The sequence below is a fragment of the Mytilus edulis genome, chromosome 12, assembly GCF_963676685.1.
Source record: "Mytilus edulis chromosome 12, xbMytEdul2.2, whole genome shotgun sequence".
Taxonomy (NCBI): Eukaryota; Metazoa; Mollusca; class Bivalvia; order Mytilida; family Mytilidae; genus Mytilus; species Mytilus edulis.
Genome location: NC_092355.1, coordinates 76,928,745 through 76,951,568, shown reverse-complemented (window position 1 = coordinate 76,951,568; position 22,824 = coordinate 76,928,745). Strand labels below are relative to the sequence as shown.

Here is a 22,824-nt window from a genome sequence, read left to right as displayed (position 1 = left end):
TTAATTTTCATAGGGGCATAACCCTACCAATGAGTCGTTGAATCTTTTCGATCCAAATGTAACGAAAAACCGGGGTCTGGTCCTGAACAAATTTCACCCTTTGTTTTTTTTCTACCTATTACGGTTACGGTGTTGGAACGATAACAAGGTTTTTGGGTTTCGGAGGGATTACTCCGAACCGACAAAATATTTCGACTAACAGGGTGAGTTCTGGATAGGTATTCATGACACCGATACAAAGTGTGAACATGAAAGCGACACGTCTTACGGTTAACGCGGCTAAATTTGTCAAAGTTTGGCGGAAAAAGAATAATAATAATAATAATAATAATAATAATAATTAAACTGTCAATTGTTCTTGAACAATTGAGAGGTCTTTCCTTTTGTCAGGTAAAATACATGTTCCAATAGATGTAGAATGAATTAAAAAGGTCAAGGTCAACCGGAAAAAGCTTTAAAACACACTATAAATCCATTATATGAGGTTAAAAACACTAAATTTGCTATTTGGGACATGACCTTGACCTTTGACCTTTTGACCTTTGTCAAGGTCATCAGTCCCCAATGTCATTGCCGAAGACCCCATGGGTCTAGGACCTTTGGTTATATAGTAAAAGCTGATTTTGTTTTTCCAGAAACCTAAAACAGGGGTTATGCCCCTTAAAAAAAGGTCAAATCTCTTCGGTCAAAATGTAACAAAGTTGCGCCGTAATGACCCAAACATTTTCCCCTATTTAAAACTTCTGTAAGTATAATAGTTTCTGAGATTATTCCATAACAAGGTGATAGGTCAAAGGTCAAGGTCAACATACAAATTTGACCTTGAGGTATTTTTCAACAATACATCAATTGATGATCAATGGTGAAGATCCTAGGTGTCTACGACTTACAGTTTCTGAGTTTTGGTGGTCAACCGACACCGGTAAATTTTCATAGGGGCATAACCCTACCAATGAGTCGTTGAATCTTTTCGATCCCAATGTAACGAAGAACCGGGGTCTGGTCCTGAACAAATTTCACCCTTTGTTTTTTTTCTACCTATTACGGTTACGGTGTTTGAACGATAACAAGGTTTTTGGGTTTCGGAGGGATAACTCCGAACCGACAAAATATTTCGACTCACAGGGTGAGTTCCAGATAGGTATTCATGACACCGATACAAAGTGTCAACATGAAAGCGACACGTCTTACGGTTAACGCGGCTAAATTTGTCAAAGTTTGGCGGAAAAAGAATAATAATAATAATTAAACTGTCAATTGTTCTTGAACAATTGAGAGGTCTTTCCTTTTGAAATGTACAATACATGTTTCAATAGACGTAGAGTGTATTGAAAAGCTTTAAAACACACTAAAAACCCTTTAAATAAGGTCAAAAATACATTATCCGCTATTTGGGACATGACCTTGACCTTTGACCTTTTGACCTTTATCAAGGTCAATAGTCCCTAATGTCCTGAACATTTTGCACTATTTACTATTTCTGTAAGTATAATAGTTTTCAAGATATCCAATAAAAAGTGAAAGGTCAAAGGTCAAGGTCAACCTTAAAAAGCTTGAAAACACACTAAAAATCCTTTATATAAGGTTAAACACACTAAATTCGCTATCTTGGACATGACCTTGACCTTTGACCTTTTGACCTTTGTCAAGGTCATTAGTCCCCAATGTCATTGCTGAAGACCCCATGGGTCTAGGACCTTTGGTTATATAGTAAAAGCTGATTTTGTCTTTTCAGAAACCTAAAACAGGGGTTATGCCCCTTATAAAAAGGTCAAATCTCTTTGGTCAAAATGTAACAAAGTTGCGCCTTAATGACCCAAACATTTTCCACTATTCAAAACTTCTGTAAGTATAATAGTTTCTGAGATTATCCCATAACAAGGTGTTAGGTCAAAGGTCAAGGTCAACATACAAATTTGACCTTGAGGTATTTTTCAAAGATACATGAATTGATGATGATTGGTGAAGATCCTAGGTGTCTACGACTTACGGTTTCTGAGTTTTGGTGGCCAACCGACACCGGTTAATTTTCATAGGGGCATAACCCTACCAATGAGTCGTTGAATCTTTTCGATCCAAATGTAACGAAGAACCGGGGTCTGGTCCTGAACAAATTTCACCCTTTATTTTTTTTCTACCTATTATGGTTACGGTGTTGGAACGATAACAAGGTTTTTGGGTTTCGGAGGGATTACTCCGAACCGACAAAATATTTCGACTCACAGGGTGAGTTCCAAGTAGGTATTCATGACACCGATACAAAGTGTGAACATGAAAGCGACACGTCTTACGGTTACGGAGGCTAACTTCGTCAAAGTTTGGCGGAACAAAAAGAATAATAATTAAAATGTCAATTGTTCTTGAACAATTGAGAGGTCTTTCCTTTTCGAAATGTAAAGTACATGTTCCAATAGGCGTAGAATGCATTGAAAAGCTCTCAAACACACATAAAACCGTTAAAAAATGACAAAAACAACAAAAATTCGATAATTTGGACATGACCTTGACTTTTGACCTTGTAACCTTTGTGAAGGTCATTGGTCCAAAATGTCATTGTAAAAGACCCCATGGGTCTAGGACTTTTCGTTCAAGAGTTAAAGCTAATTTTACCTTTTCAAAAACCGTTAACGGCGGTTATGCCCCTTAAGAATATGTCAAATCCTTTCGGTCAAAATGTAAAAAAGTTGTGCCTCAATCACCTTAGCATTTTTCACTGTTTACTATTTCTGTAAGATTAACCGCTTTTGAGATATCGACTAAAAAGTTGAAAGGTCAAAGGTCAAGGTCAACCTTAAAAACATTTAAAACACACTAAAAATACTTAAAATAAGGTCAAAAACACATAATTCGCTATCTGGGACATGACCTTGACCTTTGACCTTGTGACCTTTGTCAAGGTCATTAGTCCCCAATGTCATTGCTGAAGACCCCATGGGTCTAGGACCTTTGTTTTATAGTAAAAGCTGATTTTGTCTTTTCAGAGACCTAAATCAGGGGTTATGCCCCTTACAGAAAGGTCAAATCTCTTCGGTCAAAATGTAACAAAGTTGCGCCTTAATGACCCAAACATTTTCCACTATTCAAAACTTCTATAAGTATAATGGTTTCTGAGATTATCCCATAACAAGGTGTAAGGTCATAGGTCAAGGTCAACATACACATTTGACCTTGAGGTATTTTTCAAAGTCACATGAATTGATGATGAATGGTGAAGATCCTAGGTGTCTACGACTTACGGTTTCTGAGTTTTGGTGGTCAACCGACACCGGTTTATTTTCAGAGGGGCATAACCCTACCAATGAGTCGTTGAATCTTTTCGATCCAAATGTAACGAAGAACCGGGGTCTGGTCCTGAACAAATTTCACCCTTCGGTTTTTTTCTACCTATTACGGTTACGGTGTTGGAACGATAACAAGGTTTTTGGGTTTCGGAGGGATTACTCCGAACCGACAAAATATTTCGACTCACAGGGTGAGTTCCGGATAGGTATTCATGACACAGATACAAAGTGTGAATATGAAAGCGACACGTCTTACGGTTAACGCGGCTAAATTTGTCAAAGTTTAACGGAAGAATAATAATAATAAACAAAAGAAATACAGTAAGGTCTTTCCCTTTAGTAAAAGGAAAGACCTTAATTAAACTGTCAATTGTTCTTGAACAATTGAGAGGTCTTTCCTTTTTTAATGTAAAATACATGTTCAAATAGACGTAGAATGTATTGAAAAGCTTTAAAACACACTGAAAATCCTTTAAATAAGGTTAAACACACTAAATTCGCTATATGGGATATGACCTTGACCTTTGACCTTTGTCAAGGTCATTAGTCCCCAATGTCATTGCTGAAGACCCCATGGGTCTAGGACCTTTGGTTATAAAGTAAAAGCTGATTTTGTGTTTTCAGAAACCTAAAACAAGGGTTATGCCCCTTATAGAAAGGTCAAATCTCTTTGGTCAAAATATAACAAAGTTGCGCCATAATGATGCAAACATTTTCCACTATTTAAAACTTCTGTAAGTATAATGGTTCCTGAGATTATCCCATAACAAGGTGTTAGGTCAAAGGTCAAGGTCAACATACAAATTTGACCTTGAGGTATTTTTCGAAAATACATAAATTGATGATGATTGGTGAAGATCCCAGGTGTCTACGACTTATGGTTTCTGAGTTTTGGTGTCCAACCGACACCGGTTAATTTCCATAGGGGCATAACCCTACCAATGAGTCGTTGAATCTTTTCGATCCAAATGTAACGAAGAACCGGGGTCAGGTCCTGAACAAATTTCACCCTTCGTTTTTTTTCTACCTATTACGGTTACGGTGTTGGAACGATAACAAGGTTTTTGGGTTTCGGAGGGATAACTCCGAACCGACAAAATATTTCGACTCACAGGGTGAGTTCAGGATAGGTATTCATGACACCGATACAAGGTATGAATATGAAAGCGACACGTCTTACGGTTAACGCGGATAAATTTGTCAAAGTTTGGCGGAATAATAATAATAATAATAATAATAATAATAAACAGAAGAAATACAGTAAGGTCTTTCCTTATAGAAAAAGGAAAGACCTTAATAATAATAATAAACAGAAGAAATACAGTAAGGTCTTTCCCTTTTGTAAAAGGAAAGACCTTAATTAAAAACCAATTGTTCAGAGAACTATTGATGGTCTTTCCACCAGTAATGATTTTTTTTATATGAAAATATTAAAATTTGGTTTTAAATGTCAATTTCAGCGTCAAATGACAACTTATTGTACGCTGATTCCAAAAATATAAGGTTTCTATACAATAAGATATAAATAAGGGAGATAATTTTTTACTTCCGGTTCAAAATATATCACTTCCGGTACTGTCTTATAGTTTACTTGACACTGATTCCAAAAATATATGGTTTTACATACTTTTACAATAATTTATTACAAAAATTAGCTACTTCCGGTTTACAAAAAGTCACTTCCGGTTAGCTTTTTCAACGTCATACTGCTTGCAACCTAATGCAAAAAGTCTAATAGCTTTTACATGAATACATATGAGGTAAAAGCAAAGGTCAAAATCTAGAACGTTAAATTAACATATGACCTTGAGCTCAATTTCAAGGTCATGAACCAAGGACCTCAAATCAAAAGACTCTAGGTCTTTACTTTATATTGTTAATGAGTTATATTACCATACGACTGATATTAGATATAAAAGGGGGAAAAACTCGCAGCAAATGTTTACGTACCCTTTCGACTAAAATTTATGTGTAACTACATGTCGGGACTATCAATTATGTGAAAATATTTTGTCGATATCTTATAAGATTTCTGAAAATAAGAGATAACAAGCCAAAATCAAAAATTTAATCATGACCTTGACCTTTGACCTTGACCTCATTTTCATTTTTTTGGACCAAGGACCTCAAATCAAAAGACCCTAGGCCTCTAACACTTATGGTTTTCCAGTTAAAAATGCATATCACTTATATCAAATATAAAAGGGGAAATAACTCTCATATGGAGTCTCCGGATGGGTTCGGTCGAAATAAATCAATTCATCCTGAAGATGTAACGAGCAATTTGGTAAAATAAATTTGTCGGTTTCTTATACGGTTGCGAATATTAAGCGATCACAAGAAAAACGGTGTTCGGGGAGATAACTCTTACATTGAAAAGATTTTGGTTACGCGGTGTCACTTACAAAAGCGTAATAACTGTTCGATATCATATACCATATGTCTAAGCGACATCTTGCGAAACAAAAAAATTGCGAAGGAAAAAAAAGTTGGCGGAAGAAAAAAAATAATAATAATAATAATAATCAGAAGAAATCCAATAGGTCTTTCCACGGAAAAGTGGAAAGACCTAATAATAATAATCAGAAGAAATACAGTAAGGTCTTTCCCTTTAGTAAAAGGAAAGACCTTAATAATAATTAAAAACCAATTGTTCAGAGAACCATTGATGGTCTTTCCACCACTAACAACATATTTTGATGTGAAAATATTAAAAATTCAGTTGATATGTCAGTTCCTATGACTTTATGATGTATAAATATGAATTTGGAGCAAAGGTCAAAATCTAGAACGTCCAATTAACCTATGACCTTGACCTCAATTTCAAGGTCATAGACTAAGGATCTCAAACCTAAAGACACTAGTTCTTTAATATGTATGGTTCATGAGTAATATCACTTTACGCATAATTCTAAACATAAGAGGGGCGAAAACTCCCATTTATTGTCTACGCACCCTTTCAACCAAAATTTATAAGTTACGACATGTCGCAACTAACAATTTAGTAAAAATAATTTGTCGATAAGTTATACGGCTTTTGAAAATAAGTGAAAATAAGCCAAAATCAAAATGTATAATATGACCTTGACCTTTGACCTTGACCTTATTTTCATTTTTTTGGACCAAGGATCTCAAATCAAAAGACCCTAGGTCTCTATCACTTATGGTTTACCAGTTAGAAATGCATATTCTTATATCAAACATAAAAGGGGGGATAACTCTCATATGGAATCTATATACGGCTTCGGTCAAAATAAAACAGAACATCCTGAGGATATAACGAGCAATTTGGTAAAATAAATTTGTCGGTTTCTTATACGGTTGTGAAGCTTTAGAGATAACAAGGAAAACAGTGTTCGGGGAGATAACTCTTATTTGGGAAAGTATTCGGTTAAGCAGAGTTGGTTTCAAAAGCGCATAAACTGTTCGATATCATATTCCAAAAATCTAAGCGACATCTTGCGAAACAAAAAAACAGCGAAGGAAAAAAATTAGGCGGAAGAAAAAAAAAAAAAAATAATAATAATAATAATCAGAAGAAATCCAATAGGTCTTTCCACGGAAAAGTGGAAAGACCTAATAATAAACAGAAGAAATACAGTAAGGTCTTTCCCTTTTGTAAAAGGAAAGACCTTAATTATGGGTAAGTTATAATAAGTTGTATCACAGGGCATCATGTAATACTGTCTTCAAGATCAGAAAATCATGAGGAATTATGGGTAAGTTATAATAAGAGTCATCTATTGAACTCGTACACGTTGTATCACAGGGCATCATGTAATACTGTCCTCAAGATCAGAAAATCATGAAGAGATGTGGGTATGTTGTACAAATTAGTTAATAAACGAATACATAATAAAATGTGTTAAAAGAACACAAAAACTAGTGAAAGGTGTTTGAGGAAACAGCACTAAAAACGATTGCTTATGCTTGCAGGAAATAAATTATGTTTTTAATTTTATTATTTTATTTAAATTTTTTTAAATTTTCTACTGTTATACGGGACTTCATTTTAGTTTCTTGTGTATAATTCGGAGTTTAGTATGACGTCCATTATCACCATCACTGTACTAGTATACACATTTTTTAAGGGGCCAGCTGAAGGACACCTTCTCAATTTTATGTTTCAGTTCATTCTGTGCAATATATTACATGTATTATAAGGTACTAAGAATTCTAAAAAAAGAAATTTTGATACTTGAACTTACTTTTATTGTTTATTTCTGCTTCGAAATTACCACCCTGTGTCAAACATAGCTGACACCCCACATGTGGTGTTCTTCATGGTGGTTTACATGTTGACACATTGACATTTTAATTCAATATTTGCAGCATCATGATTATACTGTTATACTATCAAAACAACAAAAAGGCGAGACATATATATCTTTATCCCTGGCTTAGTATATTTCTAGGATTTTGATTGGTTAACACAAGTTGTTACAACACCTAAAGCCCCTGGGTGTTGCTAACCCATATCCCTGGACATTGCTACCCATTACATTGGGGAACTTCACACATGTTTTCCTTAGTTCCATGGTAGTTTATGAAATATGGAATTCTGTAGATTATCCATGATGTCTGTGTAATTAGATACTTAATCCACTAATGATTTTACCCTATTATGCAGATCTTTTGCACTCATTTAAGTAAATGCATCACTTAACTCCCACATTGTCAATGAATGGGACTTCTGACCTAGCTATGCAAATGACCCACGTTAACGTCACACAGTTTATGACGTAACTCTCACAACATTGAGTGCCAAATTTGACCCATACCAGTTTATTTGTTTCTGGATTAAACACGTCTTTTATCTGACTACCTACCATACACTTACGTGACTTAGTTAAAAATAAGTCAAACTCACCATTTCAATAAAACTTTTTTAAATAATGAAAAAATACATTACTTTCACGTTACACTTTGTGGTCGAATTTCTCTTAAAATCACCAGATTTGGACTAAGACTGGGGATAAATTCTATCTACGTTCATATCTGTAGATATGGATATTTTGACACCCTTCAGTACCCTGTACACCCTATATACGGCTTTGCCTCAGGGTGTACTTGGATACTTCAGGATGTTAAAATCTACGTTCATATCCGTAGATATGGATATTTTAACACCCTTCAGTACCATGTACACCCTACAGCTTTGCCCCAGGGTGTACTTGGATACTTCAGGGGGTTAAAATATCCATATCTACGGATATGAATGTAGATAACTTATAGTATTTACAGTTTATAAATATGTTATTCCAGCTTTTACACAGCGCTATTGACAGTACAGAGAAAAAAATGACCCAGTCCAATGGGAAATATATACTGATTCTGAAATGTAAAGACTTACAGATGATAGAGTTAGAATTCAATGGTGGTGATGACTGTTTAGATGTAGCATCATCGATAGAGAATCTGTCTCATGTTGGTAAGTGGTACAGAAGGAAAAGGGGAGAGAAATCTGTCTCATGTTGGTAAGTGGTCCACAAGGAAAAGGGGAGAGAAATTTGTCTAGTAAGTAGTACACAAGGAAAAGGGGAGAGAAACCTGTCTCATGTTGGTAAGTGGTACAGAAAGAAAAGGGGAGAGAAACTTGTCCTATGTTGGTAAGTGGTACAGAAAGAAAAGGGGAGAGAAACCTGTCTCATGTTGGTAAGTGGTACAGAAAGAAAAGGGGAGAGAAACTTGTCCTATGTTGGTAAGTGGTACAGAAAGAAAAGGGGAGAGAAACCTGTCTCATGTTGGTAAGTGGTACACAAGGAAAAGGGGAGGGAAATCTGTCTCATGTTGGTAAGTTGTACGGAAGGAAAAGGGGAGGCAATTCTGTCTCATGTTGGTAAGTGGTACGGAAGGAAAAAAGGGGTCATATGAAACAATAAGCATTTGTCTTTCAATTTATATAAATTATATTTCAGGTTGAAAAAATTCTACAGAAAGTCTGTCACTGTCTGAAAATTGAGTTGTTATAAGAATAAAATTGATAAAAATTCATCTTTTATTTCGTAATTGCATGTTTTAAATTCAATTAAAGTCTTTTACATGTTAATGTATAGGACTATTGGTGCACTTGCCTAAGGTCAATTCTGACGCAGCTCATATGTGTAACCTGCTATGATGAAATGACATGGAAAATAGCACTTCATGTTGTATCATGCAATAATACATGTAATTACAGTATAAACAGTATTTGATAAGTCAGAATTTATTTATAGATGATATTAGCTTGAAGTATCCATTTTTCTATCGAGCTGGATTTGAGCCATTAGAGGACGGCTGGCAGGCATTTTTACCAGAGAATGAATACACCAGGTTTAAAGATTGCTCTGAGGAATGGAGACTTAGTTATGTTAACAAAGATTATAAGGTATGTTACTTAAGGGTGAATACACCAGGTTTAAAGATTGCTGTTTGAATTAATAAGTGAACAAATTGTGACATATTGCAGGTGCATCAAATATCATTTGGCAGCCATTTGCATGTCCATGCTCTCTCTTCTAATTTTGTTAGTCTCTGAAACTACAAGGCTAATTTAAACTAAATTTAGTGGGAATAAAGTATTGTATTGCCCAATGTAAATCTCTAATTTGATGAATAACTTGCCTCCCAAAGGTAAGTTTTTATCTCAAAGAAATTAATATGGAGAAGTTTACTGTATTTTTTTTATTTTATTTTACTTGAATGTATTCCTATATTTGATTGATATTACAGGTTTGTGCATCCTATCCCCATGCTGTGATTGTACCTAAATCTATAGATGATGAAACAGTTATAAAGGCTTCCCAGTTCAGACAAAACGGCAGGTTCCCTGTTCTCAGTTATTATCATAGACAGACAAAGGTACCAGTATAAAAAAAAATCTCTATTCATACAGAATAGTGAATTCACTTTAGGTTAAGATAATATCTAGTTCAGCTGATTATTGCTCTATTTGTTCAAATATAATTACAAAGAAAAAAATCCCTGAAAATTGACAATTGATTTAATGTAAGGGAAGTGAAACTTCACCAAAGAATCACTTGACCATTTATTAATTTACAAAGTGAACTGTGCCATTGAACACTTACAATAGCTGCTGTACTCTCTGAAGTTAAATTTACCATTATTTAAGTGAGAGGGTTAGCGCTACAGAACCAGGTTTAATCCACCATTTTCTACATTTGAAAATGCCTGTACCAAGTCAGGAATATGACAGTTCTTGTCCATTCGTTTTTGATGCATTTTGTTTTTTGATTATGGACTTTCCAAATTGATTTTCCTCTGAGTTCAGTATTTTTGTGATTTTACTTTTAACCATTATGGGATTTTTTTTTCTTAAAAAAAACCAATTAATTATTTATTTGATTAATTTGGCTGTACAAATATCAACTCTTAGTTATAAAAACATGAAAACAATATTGAAAAGTGGAAATTTTAATGGCCAGGTGAACACCAACTGAATAAATTTTTTTTGGAAAGGTTCAGGTTATCTGTGATTAACATTACTTTATACTGTGAATGTACACTTCTAAGTAAAAATTTATTTGATCTTTTTCTTTTTTTTTGCTCCTGTCAGAGTGATAATTTGAGGTTCTTCAAATTGATGACCATGATTAATTAATATTTGTTATTCCTTCTTCCAGGCTGTGATGATGAGGTGTAGTCAGCCATTGACAGGAATGAACAACAAAAGATGTAAAGAAGATGAAAGAATGGTCAATTCTGTAATGGGGCGTGGCAACAAAGGTTATATCATAGACACAAGGTCACCTTCTGCTGCTAAATCAGCACAGAATAAAGGTATGGTAAAATCTGTAATGGGGCGGGCAACAAAGGTTATATCATAAACACAAGGTCACCTTCTGCTGCAAAATCAGCACAGAATAAAGGTAAAGTAAAATCTGTAATGAGGCGGGGCAACAAAGGTTATATCATAAACACAAGGTCACCTTCTGCTGCTAAATCAGCACAAAATAAAGGTAAAGTAGAATCTGTAATGGGGCGGGGCAATAAAGGTTATATCATTGACACAAGGTCACCTTCTGCTGCTAAATCAGCACAGAATAAAGGTAAAGTAAAATCTGTAATGGGGCGGGGCAACAAAGGTTATATCATAGACACATGGTCACCTTCTGCCGCTAAATCAGCACAAAATAAAGGTATAGTAAATTCTGTAATGGGGCGGGGCAACAAAGGTTATATCATAGACACAAGGTCACCTTCTGCTGCAAAATCAGCACAGAATAAAGGTAAAGTAAAATCTGTAATGGGGCGTGGCAACAAAGGTTATATCATAGACACAAGGTCACCTTCTGCTGCTAAATCAGCACAAAATAAAGGTATGGTAAAATCTGTAATTAGGCGGGTCAACTTAGTTAATATTATAGACACAAAATCAGCTCATTTTGAAGCAGAGTTTCTAAGTTATATCTGAGAAAATGTCCTATAAAGACACTCTCACTGGGAGTTACCGCAGTTGAGCTATTTTCCTAATACAAGGGAGATAACCCAAATTGAACCAGGTTCCATTGCTTACTTTAAATACATTGTTAGCTGCTACAGAAATTTTTATTATGTGATTATGTGCATTTGTGTTTTGTCACGGATATATCATTTATTTTTTTATGCCCCACCTAGGAACATTACGTTTTTCGGTATGTGGGTCCCTTCGTTCTTCTGTCTGTCTGTTTGTTCGTCTGTCCCGCTTCAGGTTAATTTTTTTGGTACACATGGGTGTGGAAATATTTGTTGTCAGCACTTGTCCCTGGGCAAGTAAAACTAAAAATTTTACTTGTCCGAAAATTTTTTTTACTTGCCCTGATGATACCAATAAATATTGAAGTATTTCTTGAAAGCTTATATGATTCTTACTTAGCACTATTGTGCATCACAAACAAATGAAATCCATTTGTTTCAGGGTTCTCGCTAAGGATTTTTGAAGGCGAGTCCAGGGACTCGTCATTTTTAGCCATGGTGAGTCCAACAGCAAGAAGAATATATTTTGTTGCAATATAATGTAATATTTTAGTTTCCATGGCCTAACAGAGCAATGAAATGACATTAAATTTAGATTACTTTTTAAACTTTTGCTATAAAATGATGATATGTTTGTGTTTAACTGTGTTCAGTTTATACAAAATATTTCAATATTGATGTATCTGTGGACTCACCAGTTTTGAAAATGGTGAGTCCAGACAGATTTTGATGAGTCCAGGACTCATGGACTCGCCTTAGCGAGAACCCTGTGTTTATAAATATGTGTAAGAAATTAGGAAAGTAGGAAATCGGTTAACATCAATGGGACAGAAACCTAACAGCAAACAAACCAATGAAATGACATATAAAGGACAATTTTGCAGCAGTTTTGAAATAAAAATTGTAGCCAGTAGGTACATAATATACTTAATTTGAGTACAGTGATTGAAGAAATGTAAACGAAATAATAATGATAAACAATTGATTTTGTGGTGTTTCTCTCAACTGACACACTTGTTTTTTCTTGATTATTTATTATTGTCTTGATGTGCAATTAAAGCGTCCCTTCTATTTACCAGTTTGACAACAAATAATGTTGACCTTTCATCTATAAATAAGACAAAAACTTAATTTATTTTCCGAATTTCCATAGATAGCCAGGGGCAATCTGATATCCACGATGTCTGAAATTCTCGCTTCCGTTTTTTTTTTTTTTTAATTACTCTGTGTCCTCCGTTTGCATTGAAGGTTTTCTACTCGACTCATGATTCTTTTTGTCTTGCTTGCCCAGCTTTTTATTAAGTATTTGTCAATCTGAATCTCGAAACAAAATTTAAAGAAATGACACTTCAGGTAAATGATGGATAAAACCTAATCGACGATCCCGGGTCAATGGACAAAGCCAATGCAATGTTACGCGACTCGTGTTAGCATACTTATTTTTATTTATTTTGGTAATCGATCTATTTCGGGTATCATGTAATATTTATTGTCATGAACATTGATGTTTTTACTTACTGAACATTGATGTTTTTACTTGCTGAACATTGGTTTCTTTTACATAAATTAAACATCTTTATACGTTTTGAAATTAATTTAATGTTTTTGTTGGATTTGAACTTTGTCTTGTATATTTTTTTACTTGTCCACGGGCAACCTAGATCAAAATAATTACTTGTCTGGTTGTTCAAATGTACGAGTCAGGCGAGTCGGGCATAGCATTTCCACACCCCTGGTACAGGTAGTTTATGCTGAAGTTGAAAAGTTCAATCAATTTGAAATATAGTACACATGTTCCCTATGACAATCTTTCTAATAAAGGTAAAGTAAAATCTGTAATGGGGCGAAGCAACAAAGGTTATATCATTGACACAAGGTCACCTTCTGCTGCTAAATCAGCACAGAATAAAGGTAAAGTAAAATCTGTAATGGGGCGGGGCAACAAAGGTTATATCATAAACACAAGGTCACATTCTGCTGCTAAATCAGCACAGAATAAAGGTAAAGTAAAATCTGTAATGGGGCGGGGCAACAAAGGTTATATCATAGACACAAGGTCACCTTCTGCTGCTAAATCAGCACAAAATAAAGGTATGGTAAAATCTGTAATTAGGCGGGTCAACTTAGTTAATATTATAGACACAAAATCAGCTCATTTTGAAGCAGAGTTTCTAAGTTATATCTGAGAAAATGTCCTATAAAGACACTCTCACTGGGAGTTACCACAGTTGAGCTATTTTCCTAATACAAGGGAGATAACCCAAATTGAACCAGGTTCCATTGCTTACTTTAAATACATTGTTAGCTGCTACAGAAATTTTTATTATGTGATTATGTGCATTTGTGTTTTGTCACGGATATATCATTTATTTTTTTATGCCCCACCTAGGAACATTACGTTTTTCGGTATGTGGGTCCCTTCGTTCTTCTGTCTGTCTGTTTGTTGGTCTGTCCCGCTTCAGGTTAATTTTTTTGGTACACATGGGTGTGGAAATATTTGTTGTCAGCACTTGTCCCTGGGCAAGTAAAACTAAAAATTTTACTTGTCCGAAAATTTTTTTTACTTGCCCTGATGATACCAATAAATATTGAAGTATTTCTTGAAAGCTAATATATGATTCTTACTTAGCACTATTGTGCATCACAAACAAATGAAATCCATTTGTTAAACAGTTTATAAATATGTGTAAGAAATTAGGAAAGTAGGAAATTGGTTAACATCAATGGGACAGAAACCTAACAGCAAACAAACCAATGAAATGACATATAAAGGACAATTTTGCAGCAGTTTTGAAATAAAAATTGTAGCCAGTAGGTACATAATATTCTTAATTTGAGTACAGTGATTGAAGAAATGTAAACGAAATAATAATGATAAACAATTGATTTTGTGGTGTTTCTCTCAACTGACACACTTGTTTTTTCTTGATTATTTATTATTGTCTTGATGTGCAATTAAAGCGTCCCTTCTATTTACCAGTTTGACAACAAATAATGTTGACCTTTCATCTATAAATAAGACAAAAACTTAATTTATTTTCCGAATTTCCATAGATAGCCAGGGGCAATCTGATATCCACGATGTCTGAAATTCTCGCTTCCGTTTTTTTTTTTTTTTAATTACTCTGTGTCCTCCGTTTGCATTGAAGGTTTTCTACTCGACTCATGATTCTTTTTGTCTTGCTTGCCCAGCTTTTTATTAAGTATTTGTCAATCTGAATCTCGAAACAAAATTTAAAGAAATGACACTTCAGGTAAATGATGGATAAAACCTAATCGACGATCCCGGGTCAATGGACAAAGCCAATGCAATGTTACGCGACTCGTGTTAGCATACTTATTTTTATTTATTTTGGTAATCGATCTATTTCGGGTATCATGTAATATTTATTGTCATGAACATTGATGTTTTTACTTACTGAACATTGATGTTTTTACTTGCTGAACATTGGTTTCTTTTACATAAATTAAACATCTTTATACGTTTTGAAATTAATTTAATGTTTTTGTTGGATTTGAACTTTGTCTTGTATATTTTTTTACTTGTCCACGGGCAACCTAGATCAAAATAATTACTTGTCTGGTTGTTCAAATGTACGAGTCAGGCGAGTCGGGCATAGCATTTCCACACCCCTGGTACAGGTAGTTTATGCTGAAGTTGAAAAGTTCAATCAATTTGAAATATAGTACACATGTTCCCTATGACAATCTTTCTAATAAAGGTAAAGTAAAATCTGTAATGGGGCGAAGCAACAAAGGTTATATCATTGACACAAGGTCACCTTCTGCTGCTAAATCAGCACAGAATAAAGGTAAAGTAAAATCTGTAATGGGGCGGGGCAACAAAGGTTATATCATAAACACAAGGTCACATTCTGCTGCTAAATCAGCACAGAATAAAGGTAAAGTAAAATCTGTAATGGGGCGGGGCAACAAAGGTTATATCATAGACACAAGGTCACCTTCTGCCGCTATATCAGCACAAAATAAAGGTATAGTAAATTCTGTAATGGGGCGGGGCAACAAAGTTTATATCATAGACACAAGGTCACCTTCTGCTGCAAAATCAGCACAGAATAAAGGTAAAGTAAAATCTGTAATGGGGCGGGGCAACAAAGGTTATATCATAGACACAAGGTCACCTTCTGCTGCAAAATCAGCACAGAATAAAGGTTAAGTAAAATGTTGATGTTTTTACTTGCTGAACATTGGTTTCTTTTACATAAATTAAACATCTTTATACATTTTGAAATTAATTTAATGTTTTTGTTGGATTTGAACTTTGTCTTGTATATTTTTTACTTGTCCACGGGCAACCTAGATCAAAATAATTACTTGTCTGGTTGTTCAAATGTACGAGTCAGGCGAGTCGGGCATAGCATTTCCACACCCCTGGTACAGGTAGTTTATGCTGAAGTTGAAAAGTTCAATCAATTTGAAATATAGTACACATGTTCCCTATGACAATCTTTCTAATTTCAACGCCAAATTAATGTTTTGACCCCAATTTTTTACTAAACATAGTAAATGATAGTGAGAGTGGGGCATCCATGAACTATGGACTCATTCTTGTTTATTTTCTTTTCTCTTAATTCTAAGTCAATTCTGAGAGATGGTCATGAAAGCTTTAATTTTTGTAGCACATATGGATTAGAAACTGTCATATTTTCATTGAACTCTGTTACATATAATAAATTTCATACTAAATGGATTTATGTTTTAGGTGGAGGTTATGAACCTGAAGTATATTATCCACAGTGGAGACGGATACATCAGTCAGTGGATAGGAGACAAGCTTTCCATGACTCACTCATCAAATTGATGGAATGTACGTTTATTTGACGTCAAGACTAATTTATACAGAACTTCAAGTTTCCAGCTGCTCATTGTTCATACCACATAAAACATTTAAAATATTATTCAAAATTGATTTGCAATGACAAAAGCTTTTTTGTTTGATCATTTTCAGTGATCGGGAAGGACGTGCGCCCTGCGCCTATAGCGCATATCGACCAGAAATGGCCCATAGAGTGACAAATGTAAGCGCCCACATGGCGCACTATATTTTTCACTTCATTTCGAAACGTTTATATATCGTCAAATGGATTTCCGATTGTGAATCGTGTGTGTAATGTTCCACTATATATTTTTGGGACGTATCGGGTGTTTTCTTATTGTAATAGAACCATGTGGTTTAACGACTCTGGTGTTTTCGTATATGGTAATAATAGAACCATGCCGTTTAACTGATTACCCAAAAAACGTAATTAACCATCATTCTTGATATATTTTTTTGTAAACAACTTTAAATTTGTGAAATTTGGCTAGTAAAGACGAGATTTATCTCTAATCATAATCTTTTAAGTTAGTGTAGTTTGCTATTATTTCGATTGAAAAACCCCAAAGCCTTTAAATGAATAAAGTTTTTGTCTCCATAAAAGGCGCTTAACTGTCCTTGTCATTTTTTGGTCTTTGGCTCGTTTTGACATTTTGTAAACATGACTTCAGCGAATTGTTGTTTTGTTCTATCAATTAATGATACTCCCTACTGTTAGTTTTGTCGTTGTCATGAATTAATAATAATACAATAAGTGCAGAGGAAATGCCAGAAATGTCCTCTGATATGTAACGTCTGGAATAAGTATGGTTTCGACTAAGACCCAAATTTAATGTACAAAAAAACATGAACATGTACAAGGCAACAGAACCAGTTTGAATATTGTAAATAATTGTTATCTTACATATTGTCTGGTTTGGAGGAAGTTAAAATAACTGATTGTATATTCATTGAAATTGAAATTACAAAATCACAGGAACAATATCCATGATATAATTTAAAATCATAAAGGTAAGTACCTCTTTGCACAAATATACTGATACTTTTTTTTTTTACAGAAGTCAATTTAAATGGCCCACTCATTTGACAACATGGCCCATTATTTTTTAAAATGGCCCATTGAATTTATTTTTGGGGGGCCCTGGGCCCATAGTGAAAAAATCCTTCCAGATCACTGTAATTTTTTTGTAAAATTGAATAAAAAATATTTTGAATTATAAATATACATGTATATAAATTTTAATTTTGAGAATGGTAGTTTAAGTGCACAGATTTCAACAAAAAGTGATTAATAGCTGTTTTTTAAAATTGCTTCCTCATTGTGTGGTGCCCTTGCTGACATGTTAAATGTTTAGTTTGTAATGTTTCAATTTCAGCGTCTCTTGACAACACCAGTAGTATGGACAAATGGTTATCAAAGTTAGAATCCAGTAACTGGTTATCACATGTCAAAGATATACTAACATGTGCTTGTACTGTAGCACAGTGTATAGATTCTGAAGGTATGATTCTAATGTGTACTCATACTGTAGCACAGTGTATAGATTCTGAAGGTATGATTGTAATGTGTTCTTGTACCATTTGGGGAGGGGAAATATGAAATTGTGGGGAGGGACAATGTTTTCTCATTTCAGAATCCAGAAATTAAAAAGAAAATTTCTTCAAATATTTTTTTTTTGTGTGTTTGTCTATATGCAATAGCATAATGTATTCCACAAAAGCATAAATTGAATATAAATTCAAATTATATTACCAAATTTTAAGTTTTAGAGTTATTCTTTGTCAGAAATTTATTTGTGTCAAATATTTAATTACAATCCAAATTCACATCTGCATCAAGCAATAATATTGTGTCCATTTTTGCCCAAACTGTTCAGGGTTGGAGCTCTGCAGTCATAACCAGCTGGGCTCATTGAGCAATTAATTGTTGTATTCGTACAGGGCTTCAGTATTGGTCCATGGATCTGAGGGATTTGATACAACACAGGATTACCTCCCCTGTGCTAGTCCATCACTCTATAATTGAGTTTTTGTTGTCTTTTACATGGGCTTCAGTATTGGTCCATGGATCTGAGGGATTTGATACAACACAGGATTACCTCCCCTGTGCTAGTCCATCACTCTATAATTGAGTTTTTGTTGTCTTTTACATGGGCTTCAGTATTGGTCCATGGATCTGAGGGATTTGATACAACACAGGATTACCTCCCCTGTGCTAGTCCATCACTCTATAAATGAGTTTTTTGATACAACATAGGATTACCTCCCCTGTGCTAGTCCATCATTTATAATTGAGTTATTGTTGTTGTATTTTTACAGGGGCTTCAGTATTGGTCCATGGATCTGAGGGATTTGATACAACACAGGATAACCTCCCCTGTGCTAGTCCATCACTTTATAATTGAGTTTTTGTTGTTGTATTTTTACCGGGGCTTCAGTATTGGTCCATGTATCTGAGGGATTTGATACAACACAGGATTACCTCCCCTGTGCTAGTCCATCACTCTATAATCGAGTTATTGTTGTATTTTACAGGGGCTTCAGTATTGGTTCATGGATCTGAGGGATTTGATACAACACAGGATTACCTCCCCTGTGCTAGTCCATCACACTATAATTGAGTTATTGTTGTTGTATTTTACAGGGCTTCAGTATTGGTCCATGGATCTGAGGGATTTGATACAACACAGGATTACCTCCCCTGTGCTAGTCCATCACTCTATAATTGAGTTATTGTTGTTGTATTTTTCAGGGGCTTCAGTATTGGTCCATGGATCTGAGGGATTTGATACAACACAGGATTACCTCCCTTGTGCTAGTCCATCACTCTTCAATTAAGTTATTGTTGTTGTATTTTACAGGGGCTTCAGTATTGGTCCATGGATCTGAGGGATTTGATACAACACAGGATTACCTCCCTTGTGCTAGTCCATCACTCTTCAATTAAGTTATTGTTGTTGTATTTTACAGGGGCTTCAGTATTGGTCCATGGATCTGAGGGATTTCATACAACACAGGATTACCTCCCCTGTGCTAGTCCATCACTCTATAATTGAGTTATTGTTGTTGTATTTTACAGGGGCTTCAGTATTGGTCCATGAATCTCAGGGATTTGATACAACACAGGATTACCTCCCCTGTGCTAGTCCATCACTCTATAATTGAGTTATTGTTGTTGTATTTTACAGGGGCTTCAGTATTGGTCCATGGATCTGAGGGATTTGATACAACACAGGATTACCTCCCCTGTGCTAGTCCATCACTCTATAATTGAGTTATTGTTGTTGTATTTTACAGGGGCTTCAGTATTGGTCCATGAATCTCAGGGATTTGATACAACACAGGATTACCTCCCCTGTGCTAGTCCATCACTCTATAATTGAGTTATTGTTGTTGTATTTTACAGGGGCTTCAGTATTGGTCCATGGATCTGAGGGATTTGATACAACACAGGATTACCTCCCCTGTGCTAGTCCATCACTCTATAATTGAGTTATTGTTGTTGTATTTTACAGGGGCTTCAGTATTGGTCCATGGATCTGAGGGATTTGATACAACACAGGATTACCTCCCCTGTGCTAGTCCATCACTCTATAATCGAGTTATTGTTGTTGTATTTTACAGGGGCTTCAGTATTGGTCCATGGATCTGAGGTATTTGATACAACACAGGATTACCTCCCTTGTGCTAGTCCATCACACTATAATTGAGTTATTGTTGTTGTATTTTACAGGGGCTTCAGTATTGGTCCATGGATCTGAGGGATTTGATACAACACAGGATTACCTCCCCTGTGCTAGTCCATCACACTATAATTGAGTTATTGTTGTTGTATTTTTACAGGGGCTTCAGTATTGGTCCATGGATCTGAGGGATTTGATACAACACAGGATTACCTCCCTTGTGCTAGTCCATCACTCTATAATTAAGTTATTGTTGTTGTATTTTACAGGGGCTTCAGTATTGGTCCATGGATCTGAGGGATTTGATACAACACAGGATTACCTCCCCTGTGCTAGTCCATCACACTATAATTGAGTTATTGTTGTTGTATTTTACAGGGGCTTAAGTATTGGTCCATGGATCTGAGGGATTTGATACAACACAGGATTACCTCCCCTGTGCTAGTCCATCACTCTATAATTGAGTTATTGTTGTTGTATTTTACAGTCCATCATTTATAATTGAGTTATTGTTGTTGTATTTTACAGGGGCTTAAGTATTGGTCCATGGATCTGAGGGATTTGATACAACACAGGATTACCTCCCCTGTGCTAGTCCATCACTCTATAATTGAGTTATTGTTGTTGTATTTTACAGGGGCTTCAGTATTGGTCCATGAATCTCAGGGATTTGATACAACACAGGATTACCTCCCCTGTGCTAGTCCATCACTCTATAATTGAGTTATTGTTGTTGTATTTTACAGGGGCTTCAGTATTGGTCCATGGATCTGAGGGATTTGATACAACACAGGATTACCTCCCCTGTGCTAGTCCATCACTCTATAATTGAGTTATTGTTGTTGTATTTTACAGGGGCTTCAGTATTGGTCCATGAATCTCAGGGATTTGATACAACACAGGATTACCTCCCCTGTGCTACCCCATCACACTTTAATCGAGTTATTGTTGTTGTATTTTACAGGGGCTTCAGTATTGGTCCATGGATCTGAGGGATTTGATACAACTTTACAGGTTACCTCCCTTGTACAACTTATATTGGACCATGACTGTAGGACCATTAATGGGTAAAGAACTTTAGATTATTTGGTCTTTTTTCAAGCAGTTATTACCAATGTTATTTCAACTTATCTGGCGGAGCTTACATTTTAGTTTGCATAAGGATAGTCTTTTTAAAGATGTGTGTGATGAGGATAATTGCCATTATAATTATTACTGATTTCTAATCACCTATCAGTGTCATCAAAGGAATTTACAAAAGAATTACTGGACACTTCATTGATGAGTTTATCCTAAAACTGCTATCTATTGATGGACTGGTTTATTATGAGCGAACATGTTAAATTCAGCCCAGTCAAGTGAAATAAATTAATAAAAATAAAACAATCAGTTGAATTTTTCCTGAAATTTGACACAACGAAGACCTAGCTGCCTTTTTACATGTTTATTTGCTCCATAATTTTAAGCATTTATTGCAGGGCATGAATGGTGAAATTAATATATTTGTTTGCTGAACTTTGACCCAAGTTGGTCCTAATCTTATTTATTCTTTTTAGATTTGAAGCCTTAGTAGAACGTGAATGGTTACAAGGAGGACATCCATTTGCTGACCGCTGTTCCAAATCGGCATTTGCCATCACTAAACAGAGAAGTGAATCTCCTATTTTTCTTCTCTTTTTAGATTGTGTCTGGCAGGTTAGTATATTCATAGTTTTCTCAATAAATTAAGATTTCATAGCACATATAGCAAATACTATAAATTATTTTGAAATTAAATATTTCATTGGACAAAACGAAGACTTAATTATTTTGAAATTAACCACTCAAAATAAGCCAATAATATGAGTTATGCAACTGTATTAGCATTTGCACATTTCATTTCCATGGTTAACTGAAAATAAAAAAATCACATATTTGGTTTGTAGTTTAGTTTATAGATATTTGATATATGCAATTTTATTGGCATTTATCTTTTATTGGCTTTATACCTTCAGTCATGTTCCTTTGACTTTGAATGCTTTGCAGAGTTTGTTAAAATATTGCCATTTTAATTTCACTATTTGCATTAAACATTTACAATATATTAAAATAACAGAAAGACTAGACATAAATTCTGAATCAACAGTTTATTATTTTATAAAATTTAGAATGGAAATGGGGAATGTATCAAAGAGACAACAACCGACCAAAAAGTAGAAAACAGCTGTAATCCACCAATAGGTCATCAACACAGCAAGAAAATACCACACTCTGAGGCGTGCTTCAGCTGGCCCCTTATCATAAAATGTGTAGTTCAGTGATGATGGATGTCATACTAAACTCTGAAATATATAAATGAACTTAAATTTAAAATCATACATGAAGAAAAAAGGTCAGAGGCTCCTGACTTGGGACAGTCTCAAAAAAATGTGGTGGTGTTAGATATGTTTATTACAGGCCATTTTACAAAGCGTTTTATTTGTGCTCAATGCTCTTCAACTTTGTACTTGTTTGGCTTTATAAATATTTTGATATGAGCGTCACTGATGAGTCTTTTGTAGACGAAACGTGCGTCTGGCGTACTAAATTA

The 22,824-nt window shown here is 34.9% G+C and overlaps 1 protein-coding gene across 5 annotated transcripts in view; it reads left to right on the top strand.

Moving 5' to 3' along the window:
• LOC139497202 (myotubularin-related protein 9-like) overlaps positions 1-22,824 on the top strand; it is a 46,190-nt gene that overhangs the window by 14,500 nt on the left and 8,866 nt on the right. For 4 of the 5 annotated variants that reach the window (XM_071285296.1, XM_071285295.1, XM_071285298.1 and 1 more), the window contains 8 exons: positions 8,547-8,712; positions 9,497-9,648; positions 9,993-10,121; positions 10,904-11,060; positions 16,459-16,563; positions 17,949-18,074; positions 21,220-21,322; positions 21,812-21,950. In XM_071285296.1, the coding sequence (XP_071141397.1) occupies positions 8,547-8,712; positions 9,497-9,648; positions 9,993-10,121; positions 10,904-11,060; positions 16,459-16,563; positions 17,949-18,074; positions 21,220-21,322; positions 21,812-21,950 (1,077 nt within the window). Of the gene's footprint in view, positions 1-8,546; positions 8,713-9,007; positions 9,075-9,496; positions 9,649-9,992; positions 10,122-10,903; positions 11,061-16,458; positions 16,564-17,948; positions 18,075-21,219; positions 21,323-21,811; positions 21,951-22,824 lie in introns of those variants that run through there. The other variant, XM_071285299.1, reaches the window with a different exon arrangement.